The following is a 13,029-nucleotide window of genomic DNA, read 5'->3' as shown; positions in this document are numbered from 1 at the left end:
ATATGGCAGCCAGACATGGTGCCAATTGTTTTTGACCGACCCCTATTTTTGACTCTGTGAGTCTAATTTAATTGAGTATGAAATCATGTGAAGTCTGCCCACCTTCTAGACATTTAAAAAAGCCCTAGAAGAGGAGCCTCAGTTCTTGTACCAGCCTTACCATAGTGGTGAGTTTTTACAGTCTTATCAGCTTTGAGCTTTTGCATCAGAAAATGTCACCCACTCCTAATTGTTGTCATCTACTGACTTCTGTTTCATGTGCTCCTGCTCCCTGTCACTCTCTCTAGTACTAATCTGTCTGAATTTTTGGCAATTGTAATGACCTCATAGGTGTTTCTTTCAGTTCTCTCAGCACTCTGTTCCTTGACCTGCTTGTCCTCCAGTGATCTCAACCACTGAGCAGCATGGCCATACCCTAGACTAGTGGTTCTGAACTCAAGGTGGTTTTGTTTGGGGATATTCTTGACTCTCACCACTGAGTGGCTGGTATTACTGGCATCTAGTGGGTAGAGGCCATGGATACTGCTAAACGTCCTATAATGCACAGTATGGCCTCCAAGAACAAAGTCCAAACTGCCAGTAGTGCCAAGGGTGAGGAACTGTTCCCTGGACCTTCTCATTTTTGAAACTGCATTCTCTCCATCATCTCTATTGTAAACATTTCACATCCTGACCAGCACTGCCTGTCTTTGTGGCTCACTCCCTCTAGAATCCCTACCCCAATAATTCTTTAACCCAAGAGTATCTCCAGTCTATTGATCCCTTACCCTTCACACCCTCTTCCATGGTTCATCATTATGTTCATGCCCTTGTATATATCTCTCCCTTTCTTGCAAAACCTGACCTTTTTTAAATTCAGCTCTCCACCAGCTCTGTGTTCATATCCATGTGACTGTGTATAGATGGAGCAAAACATACACCTTTGCCAATTGATTCCTCTTTAAATTCATGATCATGAGCCTCAAGTGGACGTTTAATGCTGCCTGGCAATCATGCTGTCTCTTCTAAGTTCATGCACACTTTTGTTCTCCTAGACCACTACTTTAACACTTTTTCTCCTGTCTTCTCAAACCCTCAAATGACCTTCCCTATGCACACTTTTAGTTGCTGACCTTGCTTCCTACTCCACCAAGAAAGTTCAAGTAATAAGGAGACAACTTCCACAGACTCCCCCTACCCCATCTATCCGCACACCAGCATCTATACCCTCACATACTCTGCCTGCCTGCCCAGATATGGTAATAGTATGCCATGAACTAAATATTTGTGTTTTCTTGAAATTCGTATGTTGATACCTAACCCATTGTGATGGTATTAGGAGGTGGGGTCTTCATGATCAGGGTTAGTGCTCCTCTAAGAGACCCCAGAGAGCTCCTTTGCTCCTTCTACCATGTGAAGACACAGTGAAGAGACACAGTCTGGGAACCAGAAAGCAGGTCTTCACTAGACACTGAATTTGCTAGCCTCCAGAACTATGAGAAATAAATTTCTGTTGTTTATAAGCCACCTAGTCTATGGTGTTCTGTTAGAGCAACCCAAACAGACTAAGACACTGTAGATGAACTATCCACTGTCTTTTCTAAATGGAACCTCTCTATTGACACATGGGATCTGATTCTATCCTGTCTCACCTCCTCCGAGTTATCGCTCGAGTTATTCTACCCCTCTTGTAAAATCTTAAAAAAAAAAAAAAAGATTTTATTTACTTATTTAACAGAGAGAGATATCACAAGTAGGCAGAGAGGCAGGCAAAGAGAGAGGAGAAGCAGGCTCCCTGCTGAGCAGAGAGCCCGATGTGGGGCTCAATCCCAGGACCCTGAGATCATGACCTGACCTGAAGGCAGTGGCTTAACCCACTGAGTCACCCAGGCACCCCCCTCTCCTATTCTTTTTTAAACCCATTCCAGTTAGGCCTTAGCCTCAGTCTTTCTGCCATACTGTTCTCATCAAGGTCATCAGTGATTTCTGGATTCTTTAGTTCAGTGGCCTGTTCTTAGTCTCCATCCGCCTTACTAGCTGCCATCGATAAAGCTGATGATCTCCCTCATCTTGCCCACACCCCCCGGCCACTGCCATACACTTGATTCCGTTGGCTTTCAAGCTACCTCCTCACACTCTCTTAGTTTTCTTCTTCTCTCATTGTTTGCTCCGTCTGTCTCCTTTAGTAGTTTCTCTTCTTTTCCCTGACCTGAAGTGTCCAGGGTCCAATGCTTGAACTTCTTCTCTTCACTATCTATCCTCAGTTTTTTGATGATATCGTTCCATTTCTTGACATTCAACCAAGACTTTCCTTCTGAACTGCAGATTTTTATATCCAACTGCCTACTAGATATCTCCACTTCTATGTCTAATAGGCATCTCAAACTGAACATTTCCAAGACTGAACTCCTGATCCTCCCACCCAAAATCTGTTCCCTATCTCAGTTGATGGCAACTCTCTCTTTTCAGTTGCTTAGGCCCAAAACTTGGGCAGCATTCTGGACTCTTCTCTTTCTCTCAGATTCTGCATTTAATCATTTAGTAAATCCTGTTGGCTGTACCTTCAAAATATATCTAGAGTCTTACCATTTCCTCCCACCTCCACTGATGTCACCCTGGATAGAATTAAGTGTTTTTCATCTGTTTTAACGTAGTGGCCTCTAACTGGTGTGTCTGCTTCTGTTCTTGCAGCTTTGTTGAAGCCAGCCACCAGTGATCTTTTAAGACAGAGTGTGTCAGGGGCGCCTGGGTGGCTCAGTCAGTAGCGCATGCGACTCTTGATTTTGGGGTTGTAAGTTCAAGCCTCATGTTGGGTGGAGAGATTACTTACAAATAAAATCTTTAAAAAATTTTTAAAAAGTAAAACAGAGTATGTCAGATTCTGTCATTTCTCCACTCAAAATCTTGCAGTAACTCCTCATGTTCCCTAGTCATGTTTTATTTTTTTTTTTAAAGATTTTATTTATTTATTTGACAGAGAGATCACAAATAGGCAGACAGGCAGGCAGAGAGAGTGGGGGGAAGCAGGCTCCCTGCTAAGCAGAAAGCCCGATACGGGACTCGATCCCAGGACCCTGAGATCATGACCTGAGCCGAAGGCAGCTGCTTAACCCACTGAGCCACCCAGGCACCCTCCTTAGTCATGTTTTAAAGAATTCAGATAATTTGGCCTTCTGTGATGTGTTGTTCACTGACTCTTTGCCTTTCTCATTTGACTTGAGCCAAATTAGCTTCCTAACTCAGTACACTATCTCCTCTTTCCTAAGAGCTTCTGCTAGAGTTGTTTTTTGCTGCTTAGATTGTTACTACTTCAGAAAATGGTAATACCTTCATTGTCTTTGAGTCTTTGTAGGATCTCTTTTCTGAATGAGGCCTATGCTGGGTGCTCTTGTGTCTGTAGCCTGCTTCCCTGCTTTGCTCTCCACATTTAGATCTCTTTACCCTGCTCTACTTTTTATTGCTTATAGCCTACCTCTCCACCCCTGCCCCAAAATGTCAGCCCCAAGAGGACAGGGCTCTTTTCTGTTTTATTCACTATGTGATATATCTGAAGCATATAGAAAAGTGCCTGACACATAGTAGGTGCTCAATAAATATTTGTTGAATTGAATTGATGAATTGAGCCAGGTGATCCTGGGCCTATCACTCAGTTGGTCTGTATCTTAACTTCTCAGTCTGTTAGATGAGGCTGTCTGCCTCCTCTTCATCTGATAGATTCATCAAGAGAATCAGAATCAGGGAAGGCAGGTAGCTAACGTATGGCAGCTTTTGAAATGGGATATGGTAGTGTTAAATAGAACTCTCATCAGTACCAAATGCTGAATAGAACTCCTCATCGGTACCAAATGCACAATTGTTTGTTGTTAAAATAGAACAATAATTATATACAGTATTTGTTTATATTTGTATGACTTATTCCTGACTATGACCTCCTGAAAGGAGGACTGAATGTAATAATCCTTGCTTCATAAATGAATCTTGAAGTAAAAGATAAATTATTGCACTTAGGTTATTTGATTTTCTTTTTCTTTTTCTGTTTTTTTTTTGATTGGATGAAAAATGATAATGAGGTAATCCTGAATTTTTGTCATACCCTCACCCCCATCCCAACTACTGCCTACTGTTTTTGTGTTCCCTTTTCTGGAAAACTCTTTGAAAGAGCTGTCTATACTTGCCTTTTCTAATTCCTCTCCTATTCTTTTTTGAACCCATTCCAGTTGGGCCTTTGCCTCAATCTCTACAACCAAATCATCATCAAGGCTAAACACTTTGGCAACGGGGTTTACCTATCAAACAATTCTGTTTACTTGTATAGGGAATCTAACAGAGTCAAAATCTTAGAATCAGGGAGTAGAGTGACAGTTGCTGATGCTGGAAAAGGAGAAAATAGGAGATGGTCAAAGGGTACAAAGTTTCCGTTATGCAAGATATTTAAGTTCTGGGAACTTAGTAGTCGGCCCAGTGCCTATCACTAACTGTATTCTGTACTTAAAGTTTGGTAAGAAGGTAGATCTTAGGTTAAGTGTTTTTACTACATACGTATGCATGATAATAACAATGGTGAGAGGAAACTTTGGGAGGCAATGAATATGTCTCTGACCTTGACGGTGGTAATGGTTTCATGGGTGAATACTTATCCCCAAACTCATGGAGTTACAGACATTATATATAAACAGCTTTTTGGATGTCAACCATACTTCAGTAAAGTGGTTTGAAAAAACACACACCAAATAATTGTGTTTAAGACAAAACAGATATCTCCTTTAATGATATTTAATTGTGTCTAGTATGTACCAGATCTTTGTTTTAAGATTAGTGACAGCAGAGGTAAAGGAGCTGGACTGAATTGCCTCAACAGGATAGAGCATAAAAATCCCTCAGGTTACCACATGGACTTTTCACCTGTCAGTGTTTAGCGGTAAAGTTACATACTCTGGGTTTTGGTTCAGGGCTTGGTTGTGTACTATCCCTCTTTCCCGTGTCTGTGCATTAATGTTTTGGAGGAGAGAAGTGCTTTTCTCTATAGGTTGTATTGTTGTTATTTCCTCTGTAATTAAACTATTACTTCCAATGTAAACTTAGCTGTAGATTAAATTTATTGAACACCTATTATTTGCCAGATATGTTAGTGTCAGAGATGAGTCAGATACAGTCCTTATCCATAGAGACTGTCTAATATGGGAGACAGACATTTAAACATACGAAATGTAGCATGAGAAGTTCAATAATAGAAACAGGTACCAGCAACGTGGCACAGTAAAGGCAATGACAAGTCTGATCAGAGAGGAAAGATACTGATCAAGAATAAATATATACACATAAACACACGTACATTTACCATTATTATTATTGTTATTGTTTACATTGACTGTCATCCTGGCAATGGGAGCCTGTTTCCTTGAGGCTGAGTGTTTTTAGTGCTGGTATGGACTGAAGTTCGAGAACAAGTGCTTGGCAAGTATAGAAATTGAGAGAATGAGAAAGGGTAAACAGTGGATTATGTCCTATGTCAAAGACACTCAGACTTCTTGTACTTGGTAACTTGTTGCTTATTCAGTCCTTTTTCTAAGGACAGTTGTTCTCTGGATAGAGAAAGTAGTATTTTCATTTCATTTATGACAGAGCTATTTTTCTCAGGACCACAGTTAATACACAATGTATCTTTTAAAAAGTCATATACAAATATAAGTGAATCTGTAATAAATCTGACAAAGGATGATGAATACTGTATGATCTCTCTTATATATGGAAGCTCATAAACAAACCAAGCACAAAGAAGAGATTGGTGGTTTCAGAGGTGAGGAGTGGGGTGAGAGAAGTGAATGAATTGCTTTTGTGTTGTTTTTAGTTTAAGTATATTGAGTACAGATAATAAAACTCATCCGCAAATATAAGTGGATCTCCTCCACACTGTCTGGAAGTACACTGAACATTTGGGCTACATTCTCATTTCGGGAGCCAGGAGAGAATTCCTTCTCAAAGGAGAGCATCCCCAAGATGAAAAGCCGCCACCATTTCCCTCTGTGAGTACTCGTAGAGACAACAGGATATCTTTCTTCCCTGTAATTGCCCTGGTTTGGACCGCTTGTCTATTTAGATCACTTAGGTAGGAACCCTCCCTGATCGGAGGGGTCATTTCCTTTACTCTGTTATGTAGCTGGTACATATTTCTATTAGTGAACTTGTTATGCTGTATTACGTGCATTTAACTGTCTCCCACATTAGACTGTCTCTGTGAGGATAAGCCTTGTGTCTTATCCTTTCTAATGTCTAATCCATTCTCAGCATTCCTACCAGACTTTTAGTTCTAAACACAAATCCAGTTATATTATTCTCCGTTACTGAATTGTTTAATGGCTCTCTACTTGCCCACAGTGTGAAGTACACATTCTTTAAGAACGTTATGTAAGGTACCTTGTCATCCAACAACAGACTTGCTTTCTAGCATAATCTCCCACCGTATCTCTCCACCCTGTCTGTACCCTGGCCATATCAGTTATCTTGTCATACACCAAATGCAGATGACACACCTTTCACTGTTTAACATGCCGTGTATTTTTGTGTTTGTCAGCCTTCTTCTCTTAATCGTAAGCTTCATCACATGGGTAGCAATTTTTATCTTCTGATTAACTGCTGTATTAGGAAAACACCTTGCACATAGTAGGTGCTTGGGGTAAATATGCAGGCATGAATGAATTTTTTTAAAGTCCACCTATCTTCACATAAGTAAATATACCAGCCAGTTTGTTTCTGTTACTCTTTTTGGTCAGGTTGAGAATTCTGTTTCTCACATTGAAAAAGAAGACTTTTTTGTTTGTTTTATTCAAGGTGGTTAATCAGATATTGGCAGAGAGGAGTCCATTGTTGTTAATGACATGCTTCAATAAGAATGTGATGTAATGGCTATATTGAGAAATTATATTCTAGGTAACATTTTTTTCCTTAAGTAAGGAAGAAGAAATCAAGTTGTCTTCCCTTAGCAGCTGGTCTATAAACAGAAATCTCTATGTAGCTGAACCATTTAGTTTTTCCTTATGTTCTGTGATCATAAATACTGAATTACCACAGATTGCACAGAGTGCAGATTTCTACCAGAAAAAAAGGTCGTTTCTTTTTTTAGGTTGCTAATTTTTTTTTTCACTATTCAAATTTATCTCAAGTTGCAATTCAGTGCTTGGAGACAGTTTTTAAAATCAGCCCAGAAGATACCCATCTAGCAGTTTCACAGCCTTTGACAGAAATGTTCACCAACTCCTTCTGTAAGGTAAGCTGTCACTGTTTTCTCATTAGTATCTGATTTAAGTATGACTACAATAATGATGTTGGGTTGTTAACATTTGAGGGGCTAGACTTTAGGTAACTAACTTCTTCCTAGGTGTAAGGTAGATAGTCCACATAGAGATGATTTGGGACCTAAAATATAACTTTTAATGTGCTTTAGGTTTCCATATTAGTAGCTGTTCACATCCTTTCACCTTCTTTTATATTTAATGATATGTCTTAGTTGCTTTTTAAGTCCTGTTTAGTCTCTGAGCATTTTTAGATTTCTGACATGGAATACAAGTTAAAAACAAAATTTTCCTGTTTACAAAGCAACTATGTAGAAGTAGATTCATTAGGAATTGAATCATCATTTTGAAGCATATTTCATAAAATTTGACCATTGATAGGGCTCTTTAAGACAGGGGAAGTTTCAGGGTCATTGTGCAAAAGCAATGCCAAAAGCCAAATTTTCTGATATCCCTGCTCTCAAGAACTGTTTATAATGGTCTCTGGTTTCTGGCCTTTTCAGGGAACATGGACCATAACATTGCCTGAAAAAAAATTTTTTTAAAGACAGTTTCATTTATTGAGTGATTGATTTGTAGAGAGACAGTATAAGCAGGGAGCAGTGAGGGGTAGAAGGAGAGGGAAAGAGAAAATCTTAAGTAGGCTCTACACCTAGTGCAGAGCCTGATGTGGGGCTCATTCTCACAACTCTGAGGTCATGACCTGAGCCGAAATCAAGAGTCTGACATCTTACCGACTGAGCCACCCACGCATCCCTTAAACTGTCTGAAAAATCTTAAGGTTACTGATTTTAGGGCCTTGGGGTGACCTCCCATGTGTTTTTTCATTACATTTTGGTGCCTCGTGAACTCCTTTTGTTATTCTCGTTCTGTATTCAAGCTTAGGTAGGGAACGAGGAACTCAGAGGAGAAACCGAAGCATGTAGTGTATGCTTCAGCCTGGCAGGGACATTGCTGATACTACCACGTTGGCTGCTTCTAGAACTTGTTGGAAGAGGTTCTGAGAATTGCAGTGAAGATTGCAAGTTGGCAGTATTATCTTCCATCTTTCTATACTTGGAAAAAAGAAAATGCAGTTATCAGACAGATCAATACTAATTATACGACAAAGATGTAAAGAGATAGTGACATGTCTCTGTGCCCCCCATCAGAGAATTCCCCTTTGCTCTCCTTTGGTTGCTGTGATTGTCTGGGCTTCTGGCCTCCTTAGGGAACCCCACTGCAGTGGCTGGATATGCCCATGGTTGAAGCTGACTTTATTTAAGTCCTAGATGCCCAAGAGGCTTGTGCTTGAGACAACACTTGAATTTGCTCATTCCTTAGCTCCTGTCACTGTTCACCTCATACTAAAGAGATCAGAATTTTTTTTTTTTTTACTTCCCAGGAGGCTCAAATTGACTTTTGCGCTCTGTTTAAATAGGGCTCTGTTTTCTTTCTCTCTCACTGTTTCCCTTTGATTATATTTAATTGTAAACATTTTTTACTTACTATTTTTAAAATATAATTTCTTGGAATTGGCTGCATTGTGTATCTGCACAGTGTTATTTGTGGTATTAATCCTTCATTATTCCTATTTAACAGCACCAGCTTCATCACATACGTGTTTGTTAGGAGAGTACCTCAAAGAGAGTCTAAAACTTGACTAAAGCAGCATCAAAATTGTTATAATTAAAGAAATTATGTCTCTATTTCACCATAAAAAAGAATGAGATCTTGCCATTTGCAACAGCATGGATGGAACTAGAGGGTATTATGCTAAGCGAAACGAGTCAGAGAAAGACAAATACCATATGATTTCACTCATATGTGGAATTTAAGAAACCATGCAAACAGCAAAGAGTAAAAAAAAAAAAAAAAGAGAGAGAGAAAGAGAGAGAGAGAGAGAGAGACAAACCAAGAAACAGACTTCACTATAGAGAACAAACTGAGGGTTACCAAAGGGGTAGAAGGTGGCGGGGGGGATATGGGTGAAACAGGTGATGGGGATTAAAGAGGACACTTGCGGTGAGTACCAAGTAATGTATGGAATTATTGAATCATTATATTGTACACCTGAAACTAAAATAATACTGTATGTTAACTAACTGGAATTAAAAACTTCAGAAAAAAAGAAATTATTTGTCTAAGTGTCCTTGGTTGTTACGTTGATCATTTTAGTTTTAGGAGTTAAGTTTCTATACTAAATGGATTCATTCCTTTTATATAAAGTAGATAACCCTCATCCCTACATTATGGGCTGCTCAAATGTATTCAATGAATATGAGAAGTAGTTTTCAAAGATAGAGAACTGTGGCAATTTCATTAAAATAATTCAGAAGGATTTAGAAGGCAGAATGGATTAGAGTCCATTTATCAATATGCCATTTTTTGTGACTTGAAAAAACCACTTTTTCCCCATGCATTAACTGCCCAGGCTTATGTCATAGAAGAAACCCTGACAGCAAGTACTGCGGGGCAGTCCTGTGTCCTTGAACTACACTTACATCCTATGACTGTAGTCAGTTTTAAGTAGTGACCTCTAGTTACAAGGATTCCCGTTTCAACTCTATTTTTTATTCCATTTTATTCGGATACTTTATGCTTAGAAAAACTGATTAGTAGAGAAAGATTACAAAAAATAAGAACAACTCATGTACTTGATGAATGATTTTATACTTGTGAAAATTTGTGTGTAATTAGGGAAGTATATTTGAACGTTGGAGTTACCAAGTTCCTTGAAACTTTAGACAAGACAAAGAACCTGGTGGGTATATTCTAAATGTAGTACATAGGCACATTAGCTGCAAATTATGTTTTCTTGAAAACTATAGTTTTACTGACGAACTTCAGAGTCAAGTGTAAAAGCAGCACAATTTTAAAAAGATCTTTCAAAAATGGAAACTGCATTATGTTCCTGGTGCCACTCAAGATATTTCTGCTTGCGCCTTTGGTTTGAACCTTATGAATGCAAAGGAGGTTTGAGGATGGTAGTAGCTACTGAAAACAGGAAATTTACATTGTTTTTTTATTTTATGATGAAATTAATATGTGTCCACTGTTTTAAAAAATTTGGTCAACATGGAATGATATAAAGAAGAGACTGAAAATTTTACCTCCTTTTGTGTTAGACCTTTCCTGTCTTTGTTTTTTAGTCTGCGTGCATGTATATGTGTGTGTGCACCTATTTAAGTAATAGGATCATATTATTAGTGCTTCTTTTTGTAAACCGTGAATTTGACTTAGTGGGCTATCTCCTTAGATATTAAACATGTTTCAAGATTTTCACTAATATAAAAAAAATCTCTTAATATATTTCTATTCCTATTCTTTGTATACTGGTTATCTATTTATTTTACCAGAATTTAATAGAATTTATTAGAAATTTCAGAAAAAAAAATCTTCACAACTATATCTAATATCTAATTTGGATAACAAAATATCCTGTTTTTATTTTTAAATATAATGAATTTATTTTCAGCAGCATGTTAATTTAAAACAACAAAGCATTTCCATTCACTAAAAATGTATTTGTCAGGGGCGCCTGGGTGGCTCAGTGGGTTGAGCCGCTGCCTTCCGCTCAGGTCATGATCTCGAAGTCCTGGGATCGAGCCCCGCATCAGGCTCTCTGCTCTCTCGAGGAGCCTGCTTCCTCCTCTATCTCTGCCTGCCTCTCTGCCTGCTTGTGATCTCTCTGTCAAAAAAAAAAAAAAGAAAAGAAAAGTTGTGTCGTCACTTAGCACTGGAATGTTGGCTCCATGAGGCAAAAGATTAAAAAAAAAAAAATGTATTTGTCAATAAAATACACAATAAACTTGTAGCATAAATGTAAATAGTCAAGTTATCTCCATTACCCATAGTATAATTTACCTTTATTTTATGGTTATAGTATTTTAAGTATATTGGTTACTTATATTTGTTCTGCATGAAGTAGGATTTTTTGATCTAGGAAAAGCAAATAAAAAACTTTGATTCACAGTAGCCCATTATCTTCTAGAGAAATTCTACATAGTCATTTTTCTAATAAAATTATGTGAGAGGACTATTTGCCTATTTCTTTCTAATCTTTTTATTTACAAGTTAAATTTCATCACATGTAATTGCAGATGAGTTACTGTAATGCAGGTTATTCATTATTATTTATGGTTCTGTGGGATGGCTCTTTTTTATGTAGCTAAATGGAAATACATTGATTTTTATTTAATTTCAGAATGACGTTTTGCCTCTCTCAAACTCAGTGCCTGAAGATGTGGGAAAAGCTGACCAATTAAAAGATGAAGGTGAGGGTTTCATAAAAAAATTACTTATTTAGTCAAACTTTCTGAAACTCTGGAGAAAATGACTCTGTCAGTTGATAAGATTCTGGTTTACACTGCCAAGCCTGGATTGTCATGAGACCACATGGTATTTGTGAAACAGAAATAAATGTGATAGGGAAAAAACCTAGAAACATAGAATGGCTTGTGAGCAATATAGTTGTGTCTTGTTCCAAGAGAAGCAGATCTGTCATGAATAAGACCTGGAAAACAAGTCACTTAAAAGGAGATTACTTATAACTGAATTTGCTATGTGTACTCCAGGATACCAAATTCTTTTTTATGTTTAAAGAGATGAAAATAATTTTCAGTGTTATTTTAACTCTTGTATATATTTACTGTTTTCGAATTCTTTGAAATTTGTTAATGCATGTATATGGCACATAAGTATTAGCTAGCACATTTAGTTACTATATTACTACATCTTCTAATAGTGGCTCTTGAAGCATTCTTGGTACTAATAAATAAGTCACTGTTGAGGATCTGTGTTCAATTTTTCTATCACGTCATTTATGTTAAGCTATAGAGGAGAGTCAGGTCAGGTATACAAGATTTGTACTAAGAAGCTGGAGGGAAGTTTTGATATTAGCAGTGAATGAGAGCCAAGAAATTCCATGTCCTATAAGCAGAGAGTTTTAGGGATTATGCCATGTTCTGAAGCTATACAATATTGGTTCAGAACCATTTTTCTGGACTTTTCCTTACACCGAAAAAAGGATGTTTACTTTTAAAAAACCCAAAAACCCAAAAAACCCAACAGTTGATGTCTAAAATGGCAGATATGGGAGAGAGTTTTTCCTATTCCTTGGGCCTTATCTTCTCTATTAAATTTATTAATACATACATATATCATTGTTTTTAATGGCCACATAGTGTTCCATGGTACTGTAAGACCATGATTTACTTACCTAGATGGATAATTTTTAATCCTAAATAACATTATCTTAATGTCTTTGTTTGCATTTTTACTACTGTGATTATTGTACGATTACATTATAAAGTTCTGTATTTCCAACAAATACACAGCTTTCGATTTTCCATTTCCTATTTTCTCTAAGAAAGGATAGTACTACAGTGACTTAAAATTTTAGAATGATGTCTTTCATAGATTACATGCAAAAGTAAGCAACAACCAAGGGCCACCTGGGTGGCTCAGTCAGTTAAGCCTTTGGCTCAGATCATGATCCTGGGGTCCTGAGAGTAAGCTCCATGTCAGGTTCCCTGCTCAGTGGAGAGTCTGCTTGTACCTTCCCCCCTGCAGGGCCCCCTGCCCCTGCTCATGCTCTCTCTCTCTCTCTCTCAAATAAATAAATAAAATCTTTAATAAAAAATTAAGCAACAGTAAAAAAATTAAGCAACAACCAGATCCTTGTTGTCATTTGAGTCAAGAGTACTCCCCCACAAGGATTTGAATTTAGGCTATCCAGATAGAAATGCATTTTCCATATATTTAGTTTCTAATTGAAATA

General features: G+C 37.8%; 1 protein-coding gene across 4 annotated transcripts in view; it reads left to right on the top strand.

Moving 5' to 3' along the window:
* Positions 1 to 13,029, top strand: part of SGTB (small glutamine rich tetratricopeptide repeat co-chaperone beta) — a 42,961-nt gene that overhangs the window by 2,809 nt on the left and 27,123 nt on the right. For 3 of the 4 annotated variants that reach the window (XM_047730604.1, XM_047730601.1, XM_047730600.1), the window contains exons 3-5: positions 110 to 167; positions 7,140 to 7,243; positions 11,455 to 11,524. In XM_047730604.1, the coding sequence (XP_047586560.1) occupies positions 110 to 167; positions 7,140 to 7,243; positions 11,455 to 11,524 (232 nt within the window). The remainder of the gene's footprint in view (positions 1 to 109; positions 168 to 7,139; positions 7,244 to 11,454; positions 11,525 to 13,029) is intronic. The other variant, XM_047730602.1, reaches the window with a different exon arrangement.

This window comes from Lutra lutra, chromosome 5, assembly GCF_902655055.1.
Source record: "Lutra lutra chromosome 5, mLutLut1.2, whole genome shotgun sequence".
In the NCBI taxonomy this organism is placed as follows: domain Eukaryota; kingdom Metazoa; phylum Chordata; class Mammalia; order Carnivora; family Mustelidae; genus Lutra; species Lutra lutra.
The sequence above is the reverse complement of the archived record's forward strand: the minus strand, read 5'-3'. Positions and strand labels throughout refer to the sequence as shown.